Consider the following 27,567-nt stretch of genomic DNA (forward strand, 5'->3'; position numbering starts at 1 on the left):
AAGTAAGTGGATAGATGCAGGGAAAAATATGATAAAGACACAAAATAATAAAAATATATTTTAATGTATACCTACATTTTATTTATAACAATCACTCCTTACGGAATGTATACTTACTAAAAGTATACTTAGGCAGCAAAATATAATCTCAATAGCAATCCAAATTGTTGACATCGTTGTCAACCTCGTAAATGCCTAACACGTCGTCTAACAGCGACTCTACGCTGCGTATCCCATTCCTCCACTGTTTCTTGTACTCAATAACCGCCTTGAAGTCTTTGCTCATCAAATGATTCACAAATAAATAAGGCTTCACATACCGTAATAACTTGATCATCGGTTTAGGCTGCAGTTCAGGTTTGTCATTTTGTAATTTCATATGTCGTTCATAAATGTGCGCGAGCAGATTCATGTCATCAGCGTTTATAATGCCCTCTATAACGTTATCCGACTGGGCCTCCTCCGTTTTGATGATAACGTCTTCCTGGTCCATTGCATCTTCTTTGGTCTCTGTATAATACTCGTGCATGGTCCGCGGGTCGCCTTCGACGCGCTTCACACACTCAGGTACCTCGTACCGCTTTAGGATATCCAGAAGGTTCAGAGCGATAGCTAAATTCGCATCCATAATTTCGACTTCTGTGTCCTCGTGTAATAGTTTGGATAAGACAGTTAGGCAGCCTTTTGCGGAGAGTTCGTCTAAGATTTTTAAGAGTCTCCTCTGTATTTCTGCCTTGTTGAGGGTGACGATTTTTCTGGATTCTTTGGAGAATGTGACGGGTGGAAAGGTCCCGTCGAGCATGCCCTGCTCGCAGAGGTTGTTGTGGATGACGATCTTCCAGAACTTGAGGGCGGCGAGCTGCACCTCCCAGTGGAAGTCGCTGACGGCGGAGGAGACCATCTGCTCGTGGAGGGCCTGCTTGAACTCGGGGCACAGCTTCAGGTTGATGTACATCTCGCAGAGGACGTTGCATGCTTCCTTGCGTACTATGCCTTCTTGGTTGTTGCGGAGAATGTTTAGCAGGGAATCCTGGCAATAAGAATGTTTATATATTAGCAAACGTTCTCTATAAAAAAACTGTATGGATGTTGTCTTATTTAGGACACAATGAATTTTCTAGTTACTGGTCTTGGTACTTAGTGGTTATTTTATACGCTACAGAATGGTAAACGGATTTTTAAGTCGGTATTCATAGAACTTATACTTGGCCGAGGCTGCTAAATGTAAAACTCGTGGTCGTGTAGTAGCTACAGCAGTAGCGCTGAACGACCACGAGTTTTACACCTGTATTTGTGACACAACGGTCTGTATGTCTCTGTGTCTGTAGGTACGTGTATATCAGGGTGTATGGTCTTGAGCTGCTCCCACACGGTGGACACCTTGCAGGCGGACCCGAGGCAGCGCAGCGCGGACGCGCGCACGTAGATCTCGTGGTCGTTCAGCGCTACTGCTGCACGTACTACGATATCTATCTGTGACACGAGTGGCTAGTCTATGCGTGTTAGTCTATAGGTACCTGTATATCAGGGTGTTGGTCTTGAGTTGCTCCCACACGGTGGACACCTTGCAGGCGGACCCGAGGCAGCGCAGCGCGGACGCGCGCACGTAGAACTCATGGTCGTTAGCGCTACTGCTGTAGCTACTACGATCTCTATCTGTGACACGAGTGGCTGTCCTATGCGTGTATGTGTGTATGTAGGTACCTGTATATCAGGGTGTTTGGTCTTGAGCTGCTCCCACACGGTGGACACCTTGCAGGCGGACCCGAGGCAGCGCAGCGCGGACGCGCGCACGTAGAACTCATGGTCGTTCAGCGCTACTGCTGTGGCTACTACGATGAGTTCGTTCTCGATTATCTGCTTTTGGAATGGCGGGAATTCTGGAAACGAAAGAAAACTATATGTAGTAAAACTGTAAGATGGAGTTGTGAGTTGGAGCTAATTTCGAATATTAAATATTCACAGTCATTCAACTCATAAGACAGTCAGTTAGAAATTAATTAAATAGACCAACTTCAACCCTCTTTTATATCCCAGACAAATTGTCCGGATCTGTCGAACCGATCTATTATTTCAGTACCTACAAAATTGGTACAAAAACCGGATGAAGTGGTAAATTGGCCAATCAAACTGTCATTTTAGTATGAAAGATAAAAAAAACGTAATTTATCTAATTGATGGCATGATAATATGTGACGTTCCACGGGAAAAGGTACCTTATGAGGGTTTCTAGTTTCGGAGATATTAAATGTTTTGTAAAGAGGTGAAAAAAGGCTCAATTTTTTTTTATTGTGTGATCTGAAACCTTAATGCGTAACGTTTGTTTACCTGTTTTTATTTTTGTTATAAGTTAGTTATAAGCCTAGTAATGTCGTCTCAGAGTTTAGTAGAAAAGGTACCTTATGGAAAAAAGATTGAAAATTCCCAAAAAAACTAGTCAATACGGGAAAAGAAGTTTGGTAGAGAACTGTATTAGCATTCTGCAAAACTAATTTGATAATTTCAGTTCTGGTTGGGGCGCCTCGCAAATATTATAACCGTACATAGACCGACATCACAAATCCAAGTAGACTGCTATTATACCAAAGTTACTCTCGTCAAGTCTTTCTTAACTAGAATAATCTTCATTTGGTTTGGTCGCATGCAGTAAATCAGCCATTGGTTTGCTGAAAAATGCCAATACCCGACGCATTACCTTATGGAATATCTGAGGTCATTGAACCTCAATGCCGCTTATCTTCAATAGCAACCGAAATATATTATTGATAAGAAATAGACGGTTTATACCATCTTAACCCCAAAATATTATTAGTTTATCCTAACTGTTCCATCATCATCATGCCTCATCATGTAACTTGACCACAAGGTACCTTTTCATTACATACAAATTATTGGTCTTTTTTAAGATTATTATGACGAAGAACTAATTAAATTGGGGGCAGTTTAATGTAAATTAATATTTTCTATTCATAAAAGATAAACTATAATATGATTGATATTTTGTAGTGATGTATTATTAGATTTATTTCCATAAGGTACCTTTTCGTAAATGTATGGAGCAAATACTGTTATTGTTATGTAAGTTTAAAGTGGCATAAGGGGTTAAATATAGTATTTAGTTGGGGTTTTAGGATTTATTTCATTTGAATGACAGAATTTCTTTCATATGTGCTCAGAAAAATTGATTGTGTGTCACATTAAAAGTAAAAATATTCAATTTTGTGATTTTATATGAAAAAGTCAGAAAATACATTTTCACCTCTAAATCGGTATTGTTTTTTGCTTAAACTGTCTGTCAGTGTCGTTTTCTAATAGATAAAATTTAAATCTTGAGAGCTCATTGCAATCAATCGTGAAAATGAAATAAAACTTTATTTTCAAGAGATTGGTTAGTATACACATAAATCAGTCGATATCAAAAGTTTCTATTTGCATTACAGAACAAGTCGCAATATTTTTTTAATCTCAGATATATAAGGCATTATTATTTGTAGTCAACTATGTAACTTACTTCAGGAACATAGTTTTTTAGGCGGCTAAACTTAAAACTTCTCTATCGTAAAGTTGCTCATTTCACAACATTATTTTCAAAAAATCATATCTCTGTAACTACGCAACCTAGAAGGTTGATCTTTTGTGTTATCGATAGGTTATTTATTGTAGATTACTAGGGTATGCATAACTCCATACCCGCCATAAGGTACCTTTGACCGTGGGACGTCACATATGACCTTGTTCCAAAAATATAAAATTATAATAAACGCTGTTTTCCCGCTCTCCATACTAATTTGTACCTACTGATGCGTCGTCAGAAAGTTTCCAAAATTGCGTAATTTCCACATGGAAAATTTTCGGAAACAACTCATATTTTTATATGGGGTTTAAAATTTTCCATTATGCAAAACAAAAGTTTCCTTTGTATCCTGTGATGTGATGTTTTCCCGAAATTTCCAAGAACTCTTGCAACTTTTTAGAGACTTTCCGCAATTTACACATCTTTATTTGTACAGTCGCCATCAGATATATGAATATATCGGAGCGGCGGAGGTACTCAAAAATATCTGAACACGCACCTCACGCCTTGACAATAGAGGCGTGTTCAGATATTTGTGAGCGCCTCAGCCGCTCCGATATATCTGATGGTGACATATTAAAGTTAGGTTATCAGTGTTATCACAAAACCGGTGACATTTATTTATATTATTGAAGAAAAGGCGCTAAATGTTAATGCATACCTTAGATCAGCATTTTATCTAATACAGAAGTCTTATCTTATCATTCATTAGGATTGCGGTATCTAGAACACTAGTAATTAAATTTATTAATAGGTATGTCAATACTTGTGACTTCTAATTAACGAAACAACAAATGCCACCTAATTCTTAGTTGATATATTGTTTGTTTGGTTATTTTAAATGAATCTTTGACATATAATCTTCTCGGTTTGTATAAATCAATGACATAATAAAAAAAAACTCCTCCCTAACTCCCGCTAGACCTGCGTGAAACACGACGCTTTATGAGCAAGTGTGATAAAAATGTTTGAAAAACTGGCGAGGTAATTATGTGCTAAACAGGTTAACTATAATTATATTTCATCAATTAATTGCAATATATTCTACTAACTACCTACAAAACTTAAGTAACTAAAACCCGTTCTGAGTCATGCCGGTTTCAAAGGTCCCCATCACACTAGCAGCGTTACCCCGCTGTATGGCGATGGAGACCTGTTGTACAAGCCATCATGGCCATGACTCAGAACGGGGGTCATTCCCTTTCTCCCCGAGGCCCTTGCCAAGCTCTCAGAAGAGCAACATTATACTATAAGCTAGTATGTATTTTATTTTATAATGTTATTTATGTATTTTATGACTTGACAATATGTTAGTTTACTTTTCTGCGGCACTGCCGTGCCCCCGCCAAGTCGAGCAAAACAAAGACGCACAGCCGTACCATCCTTTTCACGATTTAAATATTACTGTACATCCCATACGTTTGTCTATCTGACCTGACATGGAGTTTTCCTCTCATCTACTCGAATGTTAGCTGGAAGAGATCCCTTATACTTATAGGGATAAGTTCGCCTTTGTACTTCCATTACTGTAATTTATTTTTGTAAACCTGTGTTGTGTACAATAAAGTGATTACTACTACTACTATATAATTAATAGTCAGTCCACAATATTTACCACAGAGATCTATTTAATTTAACATCAGTGATATTATCAAGTGTGCTAACGGTAGGTACAAAGGAACAATTGTTTATTTAAATATACATTATCTTAAATAAATAATAGGCGATAATTCCTAACGACTTTTGTAACTATCATTGTGGTTGAGATTTTTAACTTCACAAGTATCTTTACTGTACAGGGTGATTTTGTTATGACTGAACATACTGAGGGGAGACTTGAATATGTGGGTCATACATAAAAAAAATCTGTCATCTTATACATTTCGGTGAACCACATGTCAATGTTTTCTATGGAACAGCAGATTTTTTTTTCGCGGGCTCTGGGTTGGGTCCCGAGAGTCCCGACCTCTCAGAGTATGGTCAGACATAACAAAATCACCTATACTTAGTATAGTATAGGGTTACCACTTCCAAATTCCTATTTATCGGGGCAAGGGTACTCAAATTCGGGGTTCCGTGATTTCCGACTAAAACATCAGAAGTATCAGAACACGTTTAAAATTGTATACTTATCGAATCAATGCGAAATTCCATTGCTGAAAGTGAGGATATTTGGTCACCCTACATATATTGTGCAGCCACAGAATGAGTAATAGTGTATCTACCTACTACCGTACAGAAAAGAAGCTTCCTACAAAACTGAAATTTGACAGCGATTCAGGGACGAATCATGCTGTCCCTTTCTTATGTATGGTATTATCTGTTTCGGCTATTTATGGTTGTCAATATTCAAGTCATTATCTTATCTGTGGTCATACACGCAAAGGGACGTCAAGTTGTGCCAACCCTAATAATTGCTCGGAGCAATGCTGAGCCGAACGGAGTCGAGAAGGATCAGTTTCGCCCCCCTGGTGCAGCGCAGGTCGTGCAGTTCATGTAGATATTGTATATGATGCGGAGGTCGCAGCTGTATAGTAGATACTTACTGACGTAAGAGATCTCGGTGACCACGAGTAGGAGCTCGAGCGCTGAATCTCGCACCTCCCAGTGCAAGTCGTGCATTTTCATGTAGATGAGTCCGAGGTCGTGCACTGGTGCAGTAGGTGTAGGTACTTACTGACGTAACAGATCTCGGTGACCACGAGTAGGAGTTCCAGCGCTGAATCTCGCACCTCCCAGTGCAAGTCGTGCATCTTCATGTACCTAGATGAGACGCCCGAGGTTGTGAACTGGTGTAGTAGGTATACTCACTGACGTAAGAGATCTCGGTGATCACGAGTAGGAGTTCCAGCGCTGAATCTCGCACCTCCCAGTGCAAGTCGTGCATCTTCATGTACCTAGATGAGACGCCCGAGGTTGTGAACTGGTGTAGTAGGTATACTCACTGACGTAAGAGATCTCGGTGATCACGAGTAGGAGTTCCAGCGCTGAATCTCGCACCTCCCAGTGCAAGTCGTGCATCTTCATGTACCTAGATGTTACGCCCGAGGTCGTGAACTGGTGTAGTAGGTGTACTCACTGACGTAAGAGATTTCGGTGACCACGAGTAGGAGCTCGAGCGCTCAATCTCGCACCTCCCAGTGCAAGTCGTGCATCTTCATGTACCTAGATGAGACGCCCGAGGTTGTGAACTGGTGTAGTAGGTATACTCACTGACGTAAGAGATCTCGGTGATCACGAGTAGGAGTTCCAGCGCTGAATCTCGCACCTCCCAGTGCAAGTCGTGCATATTCATGTACCTAGATGAGACGCCCGAGGTTGTGAACTGGTGTAGTAGGTATACTCACTGACGTAAGAGATCTCGGTGATCACGAGTAGGAGTTCCAGCGCTGAATCTCGCACCTCCCAGTGCAAGTCGTGCATCTTCATGTACCTAGATGTTACGCCCGAGGTCGTGAACTGGTGTAGTAGGTGTACTCACTGACGTAAGAGATTTCGGTGACCACGAGTAGGAGTTCCAGCGCTGAATCTCGCACCTCCCAGTGCAAGTCGTGCATCTTCATGTAAATGAGACGCCCGAGGTCGTGCATGGCTGAGCCGGGCTTCGACTCCATTAACAGTGACAGGTTGGGCGGCAGGAACTTGCACACTGTCACCGTTATTACGTTTAGGGCCGTTACTATGAACTGTAAACAGATTGGGGATATGTAGTTGCATATTTTACGTCTAGATAAAGGGCAAGTGAGGCAACAATAGGTACCTATACTCGCAAGTGTGCCGTACAAAATATATAAGTAACTTAGTAACTAGCATCTGCGCGCGAATTCATCTGCGTAGAATGATTAATTCCTTGCTAAAAACTATCCTATGTAGGTACTTTCCCGGGAGTTAAACAATCTTCTCATCATATCAAATTTCATATAAGTTGGTCCAGAGGTGAGGAGGTAATACATACCTATACAGAGTTATTTTCGCATTTGTAATATTCCTAGCTTCTGCCCGCAACTCCGTCTACATGTAATGATGATGATAATTAATATCCTATGTCTTTTGTCCTTGCCCAGGTTTCAAATGATCACCATCATCATCATCATCATCATCTCAGCCATAAGACGTCCACTGCTGAACATAGGCCTCCCCCTTACATAGGCCTCCCCCTTGTATTGTGCTCATCATGATGGGGGGTGAATGCCATAATCGCCACGCTTGGCAGGCGGGTTGGCGATCGCAGTCGAGTACACCGAATTTGAGGGACGCTGCTGCCCGTCCACCGGTGGTCTTGGACGTAGTTTAAGGACATACCCGGGTCCCCATACCAAATTTAATATAAATCGGTTCAGCGGTTTAAGTGTGAGGTAACAGACATACAGAGTTACTTTCGCATAAAATTTACAATATTAGCAGGGATATAAGCCGATTAGTCGCCTAAGTAGTGTTTAGTTTTAAATTTATAAAATGTACCATAAGTTTAATTCTAGCATTACTTGTTGAAACAAGCGCATGAAATAACGAATTCTACATCATTATTACATTCCTACTAAGTACATATTACAGTTAAACTATCGCGATCCCAGGACGATAATAGTTAGCCGATCAATTCGCTCATGGCACTTGCGTAGGATGCAAGTAGCTTGCGCATATTGAGACACAACATGCGCAGATGTATATATTGTGTAAAAAACGATATTAAATAGTTTAGCGACTTGCATGCAAGTGCGTTTGTACCTCATCATGCGCAAGCTTCTTGCACCATATCGCACCTTCGATCATACTAGCTAATTACTTGCGCCTACCAAGTGATCGGTGCAAATATCAAACAGCATAAAAACAAAAGCAAATTAAAGTAAGAAATAAACAGTTCAAATTTTAACTCATTCTTTTTTTTTCACAGCAGTATTAACGCTGCCGCTGCCACCTAATGAATTTATTACGAATTGCTGTACCTTTTGCTTACCTTACAGGGTAAATTCGGTCTCGACATTATACGAAACACGACAGTGTACAAACAAATGACTTCCAAGCTCTCGTGCCAGTTTATATGAAATTCTTTTATCAATTTTAGGATAGCTTCTATGACATACGAGTATACGAACATGTTATCCTGGTCTTCTTGTAATTTGGCCTCCGAAGACGGTAAGCGGTATTCAAAGTGTTCCGGGTCAGGGTCTAAATGTTTGATTACGTAAAAGAGCCCTTGGAAGATTAGATTAGCCTGTTCATTGTTCATGGAGTTATTAAAACTAGACAGTCGCTTGACAGTCTTTAGGGCTATTGCTTCTACGTCCGACTCCAAGACAAGATCGGATAGTAAGGTACCTGCCTTAGCAGTGTGCTCGCAACTCGCATTTATAATCTTCATTATATAATCTTGGATACACCCCTCGCCGTAACGCACCGCCTTCGGCCAACGCCTGGTCACATAGCAGATCGGCGGCACGAGGCACATAAACAACGCCTTGTTCTGCAAGTTCTCCTTCTTACCATCCATTATAATCGTTTCTGGCTTCCTGTCGCGCCACAATCCATTCCAATATTCATTGCACGAATAGCAAAAGTCGAGGACCATCATCGGCTTACGCCTAATTGTAAAGTAATGTATGGTATTGAAATATGATGCCGTGGTTTCCACGAAATCTTCACTTCGGTATACCGTGTCGTCAGTCAATGGCTTGTTATGTAAAGTTTTGGCGAGGTATATGCGGAAAATTAAGTTGGCTAGGAGCGAGGTCAGGCTGTTTTTTCGGAATCTATCTAAAAGCACACACAGGTGGTTGGCCAGTTTGAAGTGGTTCAACAGTGCGTTTATGACCAGGGATGACTTGGTGAGCTCGCCATACTCGTTAGTTATGGACACCAGCATGAGGAGCATCGGTTCGAGCCACTTCGATGCTTCTTCCTCCTCGTCAGGTTTCATAGACTCGGTTACCTCGATATCCGTTTCGATCAAGGGTTTCAGGATAAAATTTAGCACTTGCCTAACGTTATCATCGTCTTCCAAGGCATTCAATCTCCAAACAAGTTTGGACACAAACTTGTACTTCTGTCTTGTGACGAATACTGTATTGGACTGGTCGTTAATGCTAAGGATTTCTTTCCACATGCCACTCTCAAGGAGCCAATAGAAGCCGGTATTGTGCCCTATTATAGCAAGTGCGACTTCTAGATAGGCCACACGAAGACTTGGGGTCATTGTGGGAGATTCAAGGGCTTGATAAGCTTTGGCTAAGGGGTCGTTAATGTTATGTATAACTTTCGCGAAACATAGTTCTTCCCTGACGACCAAAGCCAGGAGTCTGACGAGGAACACCCGCACCGAGACATGGTACCGTTCCAGGTTTCGTACGGGTTCCTCGAGTAGGATTCTTACACTACAAGTAACATTGAGTTCTGTAAAGAAAAAGCCGTGTGAAACAATAAATCGCTACTCATTAGAGTCATTAGTTAATTATTTTAGTAATAAAAAATGTGATGTCATTCATCCACAGCAGAGGTTGGTAATGTCTTTTTAGGGTTCCGTACCCAAAGGGTAAAACGGGACCCTATTACTAAGACTTCGCTGTCCGTCCGTCCGTCCGTCCGTCCGTCCATCCGTCCGTCCGTCCGTCCGTCCGTCCGTCTGTCACCAGGCTGTATCTCACGAACCGTGATAGCTAGACAGTTGAAATTTTCACAGATGATGTATTTCTGTTGCCGCTATAACAACAAATACTAAAAACAGAATAAAATAAAGATTTAAATGGGGCTCCCATACAACAAACGTGATTTTTGACCAAAGTTAAGCAACGTCGGGAGTGGTCAGTACTTGGATGGGTGACCGTTTTTTTTTTGCTTTTTTTTTGTTTTTTTTTTTATATGGTACGGAACCCTTCATGCGCGAGTCCGACTCGCACTTGCCCGATTTTTTTTAAATAATGATAATTTTGAGTACGAAAACATAGGGAAAGGTCGTAATCAGCGCGACCATAGCGTAGCAATAGAACACAATGGGGCATGGATCAATATACAGTTTTTTTTTTGGATAAGGGTGCACAATTTTTTTTACTCGATACAAATAAAGGTTGTCACTATATTTTATTTATTTTAAGTTTTTCTCTAGTATGACTAATTTATTCACAACCTTTATTTGTATCGAGTAAAAAAAATTGTGCACCCTTAGCCATTTCAGTCAGTGGAAAAAAGCGGCAAAATTAAAAGTTGTAGGCGCGAAGGGTTATCGTGTCATAGAAAATTTAAATTACGCACCTTTTTCTACTGACAAAGTTGTTTGACCGGTTATAGCTATTTACCTGGCTTATTCTCCAACAGTTTATTAATTAAATTATCGGAATAGAAGTTATCTATCACATAGTTTGACTCATTTATTTTTTCGAATAATGATTTAAACTTCATTTTAATTACACTTTCGACAGATTTTGATGGATTGCCCATGGTCACTTCACTGTAATTATCTTTAAGTATTCCTGAATTATCTTTGAATCGACCACTGTATGATTAAAACTTCCAATGAAAGTTAATCACAAAATTAATTATTCTATTACTTTAGGTATTCGTACCAAGACACTGACAATACTCCTAAGTTTACTACTACTAAGTTTTTTTTAATATTCTTAATTAAACTGTTAGTACGTCCACTCTACTACACCTACTACGTCCAACTTGGATCACAAATCAAAACAACTTGAAGTTCAAGCACGTTGAAGTTTTAAAGGTCACACAGACTTCATGTTGATAGTAGCAAATTTGAAATGTAGACTTTATCACAATCACATAAGATCTCAATTTATTCACCAACTACGAGATGGAGTGACAACACAGAGATGTTTTACTGATGATCAAACTCGAAGCGTGCACGCGATTGGGTGTGTCGCTTGCTAACGTAATACCTAGTTATCAATTCCCTTGATTACATATTATCATGCAAGGTCGCTGTCAGAATGAGAGGTTATAATGATGATAAAAATCTTGCATCTCATTTTATCGGCCTTTCCTCTAGAATCAAGAGCCTGGAAACAAGTCATCCTAGAATTAGATGATAATGTTGTATACTGATGTAAAAAAGTTTCCGAAATTGCAAAATAGCCACATGCTCAAATTTCGGAAACTTCTCATAATTTTGTAGTTTGTATGAGGAACGAAATTTTCCATTTCCAAATGGTCCGTTTTTTTATCCATACGCAGAACTACCAAGCCCTTGGACGTGTCCCCGATCGTCTTTTCATGCATGACTGTGGCGCCGCCCTGGTGGCTTTGGACGCATTAGTTATCCGACAGTTAAATTTCTTATACAGTACATTTATTGCCATCTTTCGACAGAAGATTAGAATTGTTAGAACGCCAATTGACTCTGATCATTATTCTTTCACTGATATGTGTTAACCGCTTAAACGTCGAGAGTAGGCCAAACGTATGGTACAATCTTAATTACACATTAATCTTAGGTACAAAATTAACACATATCAGTGAAAGAATAAGGATCAAAGTCAAATGGCGTTCTAACAGTTTTAATTTTCTGTCGAAAGATGGCAGTAAATTTACAGTGACTACATAGTTTACTTTAACAATCCGCCTCTATACACTCTATTCTCTTTGCCCTAGCTATTTATTAACGCGAAGTGTTTGTAGCGTAGTGTAGGCGACAAAACCGCGAGGCTTAAATGGGACTGGGCCGGCCACGTCTACCGCATGCGTCCAGAATTCGTAACCCCCTGTCGTGTTAAGTACAGGTGTACTGGACCGCGACCCTGGTCCTTTCAGCATATCACTTTCTCGCTCTCACTCATAGCTGCGTCCTTATCGGACGTACACCTTCCATTCGATCGGAAATAGACCTTGCGAGATTACAATTTGGGCTAACCACTTATCTGAGATAACGATAGTACTTACTGAGTGGTTGACTGTTTTGTAATTTGAACCCTATTGCTTAGACAATATAGTCGGCTCTAATTTACAGTATTTTTAAATATTATTTTTGGATTAAACGAAAAACTCGCACAATTTGTGTACTTATACCACTGAATAAATCCTCTCTAACAAAACGCGTCTGTTACGATCAGCACAGATATGGCCGCTAGGTGGCGACAGCGCCACGCGCTCGGCTTGTGAAAAGTACATCCGTTCCACCCCAATTTTGGGGAAAGCCACAACTTACCACGGATGTACTTTTAGCTACCTGTAGCAAAGCGACGAAATCGCGGAGTGAGCCACGCCTGCTTATACATACACTAGACGGGCCCGCAGCTCCGCTCGCGTAAATGAAATAAAGAGTTCGTCTTATGTTTAGTTAAATACCGACATTATTATGTATTCAACCCTGCCATGGTTTAAAACTGTGATAGGGATTTCTTATTTGTAGCCGTTATTTGGATAACTCAATTCGCAAATTTGTCAAAAAATGATGTGATTTGATAAAAGGCAAGATTGTATTTTTACACGTATTTATTTAAAACTTGTTTCAAGATAAAATTATTATTTGTTCTTATAAGCCTAGTTGCAAAAACGTTCATTAGATTAATTTTCGCCTTAAGACGAATATGGACGACCACCGCCCTTAAATCGCCTTTTCATACAAACATAGGTAGTCTAGTCCTCTCGGTCTTGCGATAGCTCTCGCCAGTCGCCATGGCCGAGGTTGAGCAGGTCTTGAGCAACTACGTCGTTTCAGCGGTACCTAGGACGTCCACTCGGGCGTCTCCCATTTTGTTGTCCCAAGTACCTGCGCTCTCTTCACGGCACGATCCTCTCCCATTCTCTCTAAGTGTCCGAGCCACCAATGAATTTAGCCGCTTTTGTCTCTCAATATTGCGCCACTATATCGGACCACATCCTTATTTCTATGGCAACAAAATTATATTACGATATTTGGCTGACTGCTGACTGTACATTTGCTTATTTTTATCAGGTCGCTCAATAATATCTGAACATGCACTTTAATCTACCTACATAACTTACTATCAACTTTGTATTTTTGGCCCATCTCAGCCCGTTCCCCGGACGAATGGCAATGTTTGCCGAAGCCGTGAAAGTCAATCAGAATAATGTAACTCAAAAATAAATTTAAAACAACAAAATACAAATTGATAATAATAATATAGTAATTACTTTGATTGATAAGAATGATAAGTCATATATGACATAAATCACTCGTATGGGCTCTATAGACTAAGGTTGAGGTTGACAGCACTTTTTATTTTACTTCGTGTAAAAAAACTCAGAAATACCAGTATACCAACATGACAAACATAATTTAGTTTACTTTAACTTACGGATTATTTGGTCTAATCTGTAGCACCGCCAAACGAAAGTAACCGAGAGTTGCCGAGAAATGGCCGATCTCGTAAAATGAAGATTGTTATGAAAATTTCTTTTCCTTATTGTAAATTAAATACGCATCGGAAGCGATAGTTTTTATGCTCTAGTTCTATTCCCATATGTAGATAATTGATTTGAACAGGTTTTTCTTATCATACGTGTGTCGTATTCGAGAAACGTGTCAAAAACTTTTTTAGAAATTTGTAAGGCGCCATCTCGCTTCTTCCCTCGTTTTTTATCCCGTTCTGGTTTTTCAATTTTATATATATGATGATGATGATACGAACATTAAAATGAATATCTGGGAGACCGAGCTTTGCTCGGAAAACATAATTATAAAATCTCAAAAATGCGCGTTTTCCCAGAGATAAGACCTAGCTAGATCGATTTTTCGCCCCCGAAACCCTACTGTGATAAAAAAGTTTCCTAATTTTTGGCTTATTCCATTACCAATCCCTCCCCATTAATATAATAATTTAATAATACTTATTATATTGATATTAAAAATGCGAAAGTAACTCTGTCTGTTACCTTTTCATGCTAATTTTTTATCAATCATCATCATTACCCCACGCAGAAACAGTTGTGTGCAGATGCTGGTTTCATGTATATTTTGTATAATGGTTACATTAGGTAGGTACAGGTCGATTCACAAAAGCTGACACAAATTGAATGAATGAATGAATGAAAATATCTATTAATGTGTGTATCACATTCGCCAATAAATGGTGGCTCTGACTATACACGGTGGATAAAAAATAAGTGCATTCCTGTTGCCAGTGAGGTTTTGGGATTATACTGAGCAACTTTTACTATTGGAGCAACCCCGAAATCGCGAAAAAAAAGCCGGACAAGTGCGAGTCGGACTCGCCTACCGAGGGTTCCGTACTTTTTAGTATTTGTTGTTATGTTGTTATAGCGGCAACAGAAATACATCATGTGTGAAAATTTCAACTGTCTAGCTATCACGGTTCGTGAGATACAGCCTGGTGACAAACGGACGGACGGACGGACGGACAGCGGAGTCTTAGTAATAGGGTCCCGTTTTACCCTTTGGGTACGGAACCCTAAAAATTAGCCTCCCGTAGAAAATGGACCAGCCAAAATGTATGAAACAGCCAATTTTTTTTCACGATTTTGGGATTGATCCCATAGTAAAAGTTGCTCAATATAATCCCAAAACCTCCCTGGCAACGGGAATGCACTTATTTTTTAGCCACCCTGTATAGTGATACAGGTGCCACTTGTATAATGAAAGTATTGTTCATTCCATCCCTGTTAGCTTTTGTGAATCAATATGTATGGATATGTATGGACATGCAGACTTACCTTACTGGATAAATTTGTTTTCTGCAGTATATTGAAGACCACATTATACAAACATATAATTTCCAAGCTCTCCTGCCAATTGATATCATAGTTCTTCACCAGGAGCAAGACAGCTTCTAGGGCATATGTGTACAGGAACAAGTTCTCCTGGTCTTCCTGGAACATCGCCTCGGGGCCCTTCTTGTGATGGCCTTCCGACATAGGGTCGAACTGCTTGAGTACGTAGAATAGACCTTGGAACATTAAGTTAGCCTGTTCGTTGTTCATAGAGTTGTTCAAACTGGCCAGCCTTTTCACGCTCTGCAGGACGATGGTTTCTGTGTCCAGCTCCAAGATAAGACGTGACAGAGCCCAAGCGGTCTTGGCGGTGTGCTCGCAACTTGCATTAATAAGCTTCATCATATAGTCCTGAATGTTACCCGCCATTTGAAAAGCATTATCCGGCATATGTCTTGTAATATAGGAAATAGCAGGCACTAGGCATAAGAACAACATTTTGTTCTGCAAATCCACCTTTTTGCCGTTTAATGTGTTTATTCTTGGTATTTTCTTGTCCCATGTTGAATTCCAAATTTCATTGCAAGAATAGCAATAGTTTAAAACTGCCATCGGATTCCGTCTTTGTAGGAACACATTTACAGTATTGAAATAGGCTGCGCTAGTTTCGATAAAATCTTCAGCAGTGTGTGTAGAGTTGTCGGTCATTGGTTTGGTGTTGAAAATTTTAGCCAGGATCAAACGGAAGACTAATTTAGCACTCGGTGAAGTCAAACTATCTTTGCGGTATCTATCTAGCAATACATATGTTTGGTTGACCACTTTGAAGTGTGTCAGGAGCATGTTAATGACAAGAGATGATCTGGACAGCTCCTTGTAATCATTCATGATAGAATTGAGCATGTGAAGCATTGGTTCAAACTGCTTGGCGGATAACTCTTCCTCGTCTGTAGTTATAGACTCTGTTACCACAATTTCCGTCTCAATCAGTGGTTTCAGTATAAAAGTCAGCACTTGTTTTAAATTAGCTTCATCTTCCAATCCGTTTAATCTCCAAACGAGTCTGGATACAAACTTATATTTCTGCCTTGTTACAAATACTGTTTTAGACTCGTTGGCACGAAGGATTTCTTTCCACGTGCCACTGTCTAGCAGCCAGTAGAGGCTGGTGTAGTGCTCTACGAGGGACAGGGCAACCTCTAGATATGCAACGCTGAGGCTCGGGTTCATAGTAGGGGACCCAAGATTAGTGTATCCTTTCCTTAGCGTATCATTGATGTGATGTATTAATTTGGCAAAGAACAGTTCTTTGCTACATACGAAGCCCAGCGATCTGATGAGGAAAACTTGCACTGATATATGATATCTTTCCAAATTCTGTATTGGTTCACCCAGTAGATGTGAAAGTACGCAAATATAGTTGTTATCTGTAAAGAAGAAAAACTTATGAAAAAGTCTGATTGTAATATAAATATAACATGTCTTTAAGCTCGCGTGTTGTATGGTGTTCAGTGATTTGATTAGGCGTTACACAATATTATTTATTTCTTTTTACCTTTTCCAACGTTTCAGGTGACTTGCACCAGTATCCAGTATTGTGTATATTATTATACATTAATGAATAATAGTTATTACAGTAAAGAATAGAGAATTAATACAAATACTTTTGAATGCCCAGCTCAATAAGCCAATACAGGGCACAAATTTAAAGGAGGGTTCAAGGCAGGGACAGCCAGATAAGGTTACAACACAAATTATAAATATAAAAGTATTTTACAGCTGACAAAGTAAGTTCACAGGCAATAATAATAAAAAAGATATGTTTGTTCTCGAAAATGGTCGTGCCACGCTCTATTTCATTGGGATTGATCTATCATCACTGACAGGACTATTGTAGCCAATAAGCCTGACATCGGGCTGATAGATAGATCGCAGCGCCGGGCCGTGCTCGCCGACGTCACTATCCCCCATGATGAGAATATCGTGAAGGCCGAGGAGGACAAGTCCAGCAAGTACCTAGACTTGGCTCACAAGATAACCGCCATGTGGGATGTTGACTCGACGATCATTGTTCCTATAGTCGTAACAGCGAACGGTCTCATAGCGAAGAGTCTCGACCAACACCTAGAGAGACCCTCGCTGGGTGGTTGGATCAAGGGTCAGATGCAGAAGGCGGTAATTTTGGACACGGCGCGTATAGTACGTCGATTCCTCACTCTGCGGCCCTGACCACCAGCAGCTTGGGCCCTGCCCTGCTGCCGGCGGCACCCTAGGTTAGGTTTTTATAATGTGTTTATATGTATTTTTTATTGTTTTTTATGTGCTTTTGTATTTTACTTTTATATTCATGTAATAAACAACCTAAATTAAGATGAAAAAAAAATATTAAAATGACCTGTAGCAGATTTAGGGGATCCGCCACAGAAAATCATACAGTTGTAAATATATTTTATTTACAAAATTAAACTCACCCTTTCTGGTTTCAATTAACTTATTAATCAAGTTATCAGAGTAGTAGCTATCCATTACATAGTTCGGTTCATTTATTTTCTCAAATAGTACTGTAAATTTGGATTTTATTGAAGGCTCCACGTGTTCTGGATGGCTCCCCATTTTCAGATTTCAGGTTCGTACTAATTCAAAGGTGAATACAACACCCACTTTGATAACAACTTCTGCAAACTTAAGACTTCCTTATTTACTCACACTAAGAGGCAAAAATTAATAAACTGTAGTTCATTAAAAAAGTTTCCTTCTCGAGTAAGCCTACTGTATTCTCAATGTCATATAATATAAATAAATTACGTTCCCTCTTTTTTCACTCAGGTTGGGTTTTGTGGAGAACGTGGAAACAAAAACTAAATTTAATTTTATCAGTACAAAACTATAGGGTACGTGCACATTGCGAACATCATGTTAAGTGAAAATTCAATTTGAATCTTTATTAGCAGGAGTTAAGTGTCTTTATAAATTGATCAACTACAGTATTAAACAGTCAAATTAGGCAACTTAATAAAAAAAAATGACATGACCAAATGACATTCGGTCAGCTAGACGTTTTTTAAAAACGTTAAGAACGCAGTTATACGCAAAGATTGAGCATGGCATGCGCAAAGCTTTTAAACATAACTAGGGTTAACTATGCTAAAAAAGGCTTCTATAAGCGTTTTGTTCATATCAACGAGTTACGATAATTTTATCCAAGTTTAAATAATAAAATGTGTACTTATTTATATAAATAGACGTACTACTCTTAAATTAATTAAATTGAAAAATATTGGTAAAATTTTAAAAGTATCGTTTGTCCTTAGGTAATGTTTAAAGTTATCATTAAATAGTTTGCACAATGCATACAAGTTTTGCGGCATGTGATTGTTCTAGAAACGAATTCACAGTGCTAGTGCTGTCAAATTTTTATCTGCAGCATCAAGCGCCGAGGCAAGAAGCAATTTACAGATTAGTTTTTACGTATTTGTCTTTGTGTAACGAGTGTTTAATACGGTTTCATTAATATTTGACTCAAAAAAGTGCGTGATTTTATTGTATTCCTGACTGAAATGCCTTTGAGAGGAAGTAGTTTCGTAAGTGCCCCTGCAGTGTTACTCGATATCTTTTTAACCATACATTTTTTGTCATGCGCTAACTAGTATTTTTCTAACATAATGTGAGCTTGTCACTCTTTTGTATCCTTGATGACGACCTTGGATGCACTTAGCTCCGTTCCGAGATGACGACTGCTTTTCTAGTTGAATCTGTGTGAGGTGAGGCAGGTAAACTGTTTTGGTTTGATGATTTTCATTTTCGCATGCTTCATTTGTGCAACAAATTTTTTGGCAGTTTCCCAAAAGTAGTGTACTTGACTGTGTAATAACCTCCGGGAATTAATATGTGGGGGGGAATAGTTTGGCGGTGTTTGCCGTTGGTTTGTCCAACTAGTTCTGATCTGCTGGTCTTCCACAGGACGGTTGACGCCTGCTAACCCTAGTGATCCTGAGTGGCCCCTAACTGCTTGCGAGGTTAGTGTGAATATTTTGTTTTGTTTATTATATTTTTTGATATATGTTTAGTATTCGTGTATTTGTGTATACATGTGTAATTATTTTTAGTTACAATATGTGGTAACAAGTATTTAGTACCCTATGTTTCTACAAAATTTATTTTGTTAAGACTATCAATTCCCAGCTTTTAATACTTTTTTTTGTAAAGTCCCTATACTATTATATCCCATTAAAAACATAAATATGAAATGAGAGTTAAGTTACATGATAATAAACCATTTGAAAACGCTTCAATTACATTAGCAGCCTAAAATGCAAGGGACACAAACAAATGTTCAACTCTCCACAAGTAATCAAAACCTATGGATTCAACATGTCTCATCATGTGTTTTAATGACAATGGTAAAACATAACCTGATGAAGATTACTTCAAAATTATGGAGCTTGCATTTTACAGTGTTACAACAAGACAAACATAATAAAAATTATTTGCCGAATATTCAGTACTTAAACCGAAAAATTCTGCTGAATACGAACATTGGAAAACTTGCAGAATACCGTATAAGCAGCTAATCTCTTATGCAGATTGTTAAAAAAATTATTCCGAGTGTCTTGCTGGTCCCATATTGGGATACCCTTCTCCAATAAGTCCAGTTCCATAGATTTCAGTTATGAAAGGAGTAAAAATGAAAAGTTCGAGTAAATAACACATGGCAGTTCTTTTTTCCTGTTTCTCAATTTCTTTGGATCTAGCCTTTCCAGGAGAAGATTGACTGTACATATCTTAACCCTATGTGAGTGTGACTAAAAACCATAGAAATGCCATGTGGTATTTCCATTTTCAAACGTATTTTTAGACTTCCATTCTCTAGAGAGTAGGTACGTCAATTTTTTTTTATTAAAGACCGTATCGTTAATTATAGGGACAACTTAGCAGTGTTTTTTTTGGTATTATATTTTTATTTCAAAATTACGCATGAGTTTAATTAGTGCTTTAATAAGGAACACATTTCGTCCTGGGACCTCGACGTAAAGCATATGGTTTGGACAAAAATTACCCAATCCTCTTGAGTAACAATTACGACTGCTGACAAATACTACAAGAAAATTTGCGGTTTGCGAACAAGACAATATCACATAAAAAAATCGTACTATGTAAACAGCAAGTACACATGATTCGTATAGCGAAACATCTGGACATAGTCTAAGCATTTCAATTCGTTAAAAAAAAAGTTTAGGATCTGTGCATGGTGGACTTTTAGAGAATATGGCATGTTGCTTACGACAACTCTGACTTTGACATCTAATACAACTATCATGGAGCGTTTCTATCGACCCGCTCTAGCGATGGATCAACACCATGAATGTCCGTTAGGCTTTGGTTTTTAGCTTATTCTTCTAGCTGTCTCCGTCATTTCGCTTGCATCAGAAATTGAAGGGATTCCAAAACGTGGGGTGAAAAATCGTTTTTATGTAAAAATAAAAATTCACCACATTTATTCCGCAGCTGCTCAATTGAACAATCATGAAGAGGACACTTAGATAACATATTTTGGCAGCCTATTAACCTGTTGTCACTTTAAATCATACCAAAGAGTCCGTGAAATAGTCTCAAATTCAGCTCGATAGGCTTGTCCGGACTGTATTTGCTATACGGTATTAACAGCATAATAAAAGTCCCTAAAATAAAAAAAATGTCAAACCTTCTTAAATCAGATATAGCTTAAAAATACCCTCAGATCAAACTCTTAGAACATAGTAATACAAAATAATACACATGCCAACAGTTAGACCAGGTTTTATCTGTCCCTATACTTAACAATACGGTCTTTATATTTCTACTCACGACTATTAGTAGCATAGCACGACTCGACTATTACTACAGTACTTATTTACTTCATAATTTTACTGTAAGAAATGTCTAATTTAGAATCGTATGCTTATTCAGAGTTCTTTCTAATCTTACACCTTATAAAACAAAGTCCCCCTCCCGCCTCTGTTTGTCTGTCTGTATGTTCGCGATTAACTCGAAAACTAAACGGATTTTCATGCGGTTTTCACCTATCAATAGAGTGATTTTTAAGGATGGTTTAGGTGTATAATTTGTTAAGGTTTTGTGTAACCCTTGCGAAGCTGGGGCGTGTCGCTAGTCCTAATAAAACGTACCTACTCTACAATAGAACTGCTCTAAAATTAAACATTAGCAGTCACAAAACGATTCCTCCAAAGAAGCCAGAAGGGTCGCTGAAGATAGTAAGGCGTAGCGCGAGCTTGTGAAGGACCTTTGCAGCTCTTGGGTGCCGTAGGATAACAACAACAACAAAAAACGATTCCTCGTAGCGAAGATTAATCTCAACATTCTCAACATCTATTATGTTGATTAGCTCAGAGACGAGACTAATTTTACATCATTTTGTAGCATCTTATTATCTTCGCGGCGTTGGCTACCGAGAACTGAGGCTTGCCTGCATTCCAAGCCTTATTGTTTTAGCTCTGATTATTATATTTACCTGTATGTAGAGCCATAGTAGAGCTCTGTACAGGTGTGGTGCATAATTATTTTCCTTCGTATTTCCACGGAAACGTACGAACGTGTCTCGCTATTTCAGCCAGTCTGGATACAAAAAGTACTGAAGTTGTCTGATGTAGCATGACAAACACGAACGTTTCCGAGAAAATACGAAGGAAAACAATTAAATAAATATTGGGGACATCTTACACAGATCAACCTAGCCCCAAACTAAGCAAAGCTTGTACTATGGGTGCTAGGCGACGATATACATACCGATATAGATAAATACATAGAAAACACCCATGACTCAGGAACAAATATTAGTGTTCATCACACAAATAAATGCCCTTACTGGGATTCGAACCCAGGACCATTGGCTTCGCAGGCAGGGTCACTACCCACTAGGTCAGACCGGTCGTCATTATGCATTACATCTTAGCGTTGGCAAATGTAGTTAGACAGTTCTCAAGTGAACCCTGGTATTCCATCTGTTCCATTTATTTTGCGTCTCACATTTTGCTTAATAAGAGAGTGACATGCAATGCATATTGGACCAAGATATTGGACAGATGGCATATCGTCCTAACTAGCGTAATCGGAGTTTAAACTTAAGCTGATTAGTCTGTACTTTGTGAATGTCCAGTGCGCGTGTCTGCGGCGCATACTAGTGGGAGGCCGTGGGCGACACGTCGAGGTGCCAGAAAGATAATTTATCACTTGCTGAACGAGACGTGCAGTCCGAATGTCACGCGCACCCCATATGGGGCAGATTACGACAGATCTTAAATTTTACCTTTAGGGGAATACCGCATTTATTAACGCCGAATTGGCTTGTGCACATAGATTTTCATACTTCGAACTTTATGTTATCGGTCAAGCATGTTAAATATCACAAATATCGGCTTATCTAAATACTAAAAATCGGGTCCTTTCTAATACATATATACTAGTGGCTCTGTGTGCTGTAGACAACGCGACTGTTGCGAGCACAATTTTTTTAAACTGAAAAAAATTATTGGTCCGCCATTTTGAGAAAAACCCAAAAACTGAATTGACTAAAAAATCTATTTAATCATTATTGAACCTGCTCACAAAATTTCACAAGAATCGGTTTTTGTAATTTTTTTTCAGTGGCGTTGTCGTGATACCTCGCGCGTAAACAAATAGTCATATCGATATCATAAGAGTTTTGTTTTTCTTTTTGAGACATGTTTACAGAGTAAATGGCAAAAAATTGTATTGCTGGCTTATGCGGTATTTAGATATTTAGTTTTTACTCATATTTAATTTCCGTACGCCCTGAAAGAGTGACGTTCCTTCATTGATATGTTAATACCAGAATGGGCCATTAAGCGAACAATCCTTCCCTGGTTGCCTGCTTCCATTACAATTTCATGAACAACTTTAAAGTTAAAGGCCAACGATTTGTCAACGTTATGAAAGGTACCGGCTCATTTGTTTTAATTTGTCACCTGTTTTTGTTTAGGTACTCGATCGATACACAGAAAAAACGTGTTTATATATTTTGCTAAATTCAGCATTTCAATCGTGTCATCAAGGGCTGGTTTTATGTTCAGTTGCATTAATTTTTCGGCGAATTATAGCCCATAAATGACAACAACAGTATATTGTTGCAATCAGTGCTCCATAAAGTAAATTCCACTAATAAAACATCGGCAAAATCGCTACGACAGTTGCGGAACGAATTCTACAAACCATATGAGTCAAATCGAAAACATTTGTATCGGCAATAAGTAATCGCAATTAATTATGAGTAATCAGCTGGTGATTCAATAAATTCAATTAGTATACCTATTGCAGCTTATCAAATATGGGTCTTCGATTAACAAACATAGAGTATATTGCTAAACTATTATAAATCTCATGAAATGGGTAATTTTGACTCTTTTTGAAAAATAATTTAGGCTATTTGATGGGCCAACATATTCTCAAATGAATTAAATAACTTCTCTTTCACGGACTTCATTATAATCATTATACCCCAATCTTGAGTGTTTATACATTTGTACGAATCAGATGTTTATCTATCGTTTTTGCCACTTGAGCTAGCTAGAATAAACTCGTGCTCGATTCAAGTACCTTCGTCCACAAACATTTCGTAAACCTTATTGCAAAGTTATAAGGTCTAACAAAGGTCAATTAATAGTGATTATGGTAGGTAGTATGTAAGCGATGTTATAACCATATAACTTACGTAGCAGTTGAAACAATAAGACAAGCCGGCGGACCGCGACGGCTCTCAGGAGCGAGCAGGGGTATATCGTTACATCGAGAGGGTCGAGAGCGAATAATGTCGCTTCACACGAATACACAAACATGTCTACCTACTCAGTAGAAACATTAGGTCCTACTGGTTATTAGAGTTACCTAGTTGGAACCCATTGAAAGAAGAAATTATACTTTTGCTAATATTATTACCATCACAAAAGCAGATACGGCAAATACATATAGTAGTCAATGTTAGGTTTATTTATTCCTGTAGAAAACTAGTCTGGATTAGTGGAGCGAATGCCATTTTTACACAACTGCCCAAAAAAAGAGTGTATTAAATTAAACAATGCCACAAAGTAATCCATAATAATGTTTAAAAAATCAATAAATGTGACGTTCCACGGGAAAAGGTACCTTATGAGGGTTTCTAGTTTCGGAGATATGAAATGTTTTGTAAAGAGGTGAAAAAATGCTCAATTTTTTTTTATTGTGTGATCTGAAACCTTAATGCGTAACGTTTGTTTACCTGTTTTTATTTTTGTTATAAGTTAGTTATAAGCCTAGTAATGTCGTCTCAGAGTTTAGTAGAAAAGGTACCTTATGGAAAAAAGATTAAAAATTCCCAAAAAAACTAGTCAATACGGGAAAAGAAGTTTGGTAGAGAACTGTATTAGCATTCTGCAAAACTAATTTGATAATTTCAGTTCTGGTTGGGGCGCCTCGCAAATATTATAACCGTACATAGACCGACATCACAAATCCAAGTAGCCTGCTATTATACCAAAGCTACTCTCATCAAGTCTTTCTTAACTAGAATAATCTTCATTTGGTTTGGTCGCATGCAGTAAATCAGCCATTGGTTGGTGCTGAAAAATGCCAATATCCGACGCATTACCTTATGGAATATCTGAGGTCATTGAACCTCAATGCCGCTTATCTTCAATAGCAACCGAAATATATTATTGATAGGAAATAGACGATTTATACCATCTTAACCCCAAAATATTATTAGTTTATCCTAACTGTTCCATCATCATCATGCCTCATCATGTAACTTAATCACAAGGTACCTTTTCATTACATACAAATTATTGGTCTTTTTTAAGATTATTATGACGAAGAACTAATTAAATTTGGGGCAGTTTAATGTAAATTAATATTTTCTATTCATAAAAGATAAACTGTAATATGATTGATATTTTGTAGTGATGTATTATTAGATTTATTTCCATAAGGTACCTTTTCGTAAATGTATGGAGCAAATACTGTTATTGTTATGTAAGTTTAAAGTGGCATAAGGGGTTTAATATAGTATTTAGTTGCGGTTTTAGGATTTATTTCATTTGAATGACAGAATTTCTTTCATATGTGCTCAGAAAAATTGATTGTGTGTCACATTAAAAGTAAAAATATTCAATTTTGTGATTTTATATGAAAAAGTCAGAAAATACATTTTCACCTCTAAATCGGTATTGTTTTTTGCTTAAACTGTCTGTCAGTGTCGTTTTCTAATAGATAAAATTTAAATCTTGAGAGCGCATTGCAATCAATCGTGAAAATTAAATAAAACTTTATTTTCAAGAGATTGGTTAGTATACACATAAATCAGTCGATATCAAAAGTTTCTATTGGCATTACAGAACAAGTCGCAATATTTTTTTAATCTCAGATATATAAGGTATTATTATTTGTAGTCAACTATGTAACTTACTTCAGGAACATAGTTTTTTAGGCGGCTAAACTTAAAACTTCTCTATCGTAAAGTTGCTCATTTCACAACATTATTTTCAAAAAATCATATCTCTGTAACTACGCAACCTAGAAGGTTGATCTTTTGTGTTATCGATAGCTTATTTATTGTAGATTACTGGGGTATGCATAACTCCATACCCGCCATAAGGTACCTTTGACCGTGGGACGTCACAAATAAATGTTCAATTTTGATTTACCTACATCAGCTTTTAATGTTTACAAGATTATATATCAAGACTAAAAACGATAAATCATCCAGCTTTTACTATCTTAACCGACATTAACCAAGTTGTGAACCTACGCAAAATTAAAAAAAATAGCCCAACCAAATGGACAACCCACTTAGTGCCATGTAATCGTTTGTTGCGTGTAACAAAACGGATTTTGTAAGTTTTCTCTATTTCATCAAGCCGTTTCAAAAAGGATGAGGTACGGGGCTTGTCATGTAGAGGAGATTTTAGTTCCATTTAATTTTGCAGAAAACGCTTAGTTCTTCTCAGTTCGCCTGTGTTCTTATGGTGAAATTTATTACTATTTTTAGTAAGAAGTTATAGCTAAAAAAATTAATGCTATACACGGTGGCTATTCTCTAACTCCATTCCTGATGCCAGGGAGGTTTTGGGATTATACTGAGCAACTTTTACTATGGAACCAACCCTAAAATCGCTAAAAAAAAATTTTACCTTCCCATAGAAAATGGACTACCTAGCCAAAATCACTCAGGCAAATTTTTTTTTCGCGATTTCGGGGTTGGTCCCATAGTAAAAGTTGCTCAGTATAATCATACTGAGCAAAGGGAGGTTTTGGGATTCCAAAACCTCCCTGGCAACGGGAATGCAGTTATTTTTTAGCCACCGTATGTATAGGTAACCGTATATGAATTAACCTAGTCTGAATGCGTTGAATTAAAGACTATTCAAGTTATTTTTTATAAGAAGCCTAACTTATTTATTGAAATCTACCTACACTCCAATACCTATGACTGTCATAATTATGGCTGGAAACATCCAGGTTCAAGGTTTTATTGATTAAAGTACCTACTACCGTAAATTAGCAAATTACCTTTGTCCAATCGATTCTCTACGCTCAAGCGATAGGGTAGTAAATGAAGCAAGTTGTTGTATGGAGACCCATGCATTAATTTCTCAGTCGATGAAATTTAGCTTGGTTATTGTATAGTATGAGCCGAGACTAACATTATAAATATCCAAAAAAAAAAAAACTCCTAAGTTAGGTAAAAACACAAATCTGATTATATATTGAACCGAGTAATTCCTCAGTCCAAAATTATTTTACAAAATAAGTTATTTGTATCAGTATGTGATACTAGAAAAAAATCTAAAAGTTTTGTCAAACATGAGAATATTTTTTTATGATACTTCCTTTTTTTGACGCTCATCTTCATGGGAAAATTGCTCTGTCATTTTTTTCTTCTTATATGATCTTAGAATATAATTTGGCGTAGTGGGTAAAAAAATCCAAAAAAAATGCGTATCGAAATGTATGTATTATAGAACTATTAAAAACTGAGAGTGGAAAATTTTTAGATTTTCATTTTGTAGGTATAAAACGGCAATAAAATGGCATTCCAGTGAAAAAATTAGACTGAGCAATTTTCCGGTCCAAGACACGCCAAAAAAATTTATTTTATTAATACTGGTATTTCTGCTGGGATATTTTTTTGATATTTCATATATTGTTGCAATAAGTTACATGAATATGTCTGGCGAAGAAAGTTTGAACGGAGCATTTTTCCGTAAAAAGATATTAACGATTTAAGACTTTAGGTATTTACTTTAATTCTATTATTATTATTCTTTGGAAATTTATACAATACTTTTTATTTATTGATACTTTATCATACT

At 38.0% G+C, this 27,567-nt stretch overlaps 1 protein-coding gene across 1 annotated transcript; it reads right to left on the reverse strand.

The window, feature by feature from the left end:
• Positions 1-46: 46 nt before the first annotated feature.
• On the reverse strand, positions 47-17,953 carry LOC134791520 (uncharacterized). The gene is made up of 5 exons (XM_063762568.1): positions 17,680-17,953; positions 15,212-16,635; positions 7,056-7,260; positions 1,705-1,880; positions 47-1,030 (listed from the first exon to the last, which is right to left on the reverse strand). The coding sequence occupies exons 1-5, from the start codon at positions 17,819-17,821 to the stop codon at positions 149-151; spliced, it is 2,829 nt and encodes a 942-aa protein (XP_063618638.1). The 5' UTR covers positions 17,822-17,953; the 3' UTR covers positions 47-148.
• Between the last annotated feature and the right edge of the window lie 9,614 nt (positions 17,954-27,567).

The sequence above is a fragment of the Cydia splendana genome, chromosome 6 (assembly GCF_910591565.1).
Source record: "Cydia splendana chromosome 6, ilCydSple1.2, whole genome shotgun sequence".
NCBI lineage: Eukaryota > Metazoa > Arthropoda > Insecta > Lepidoptera > Tortricidae > Cydia > Cydia splendana.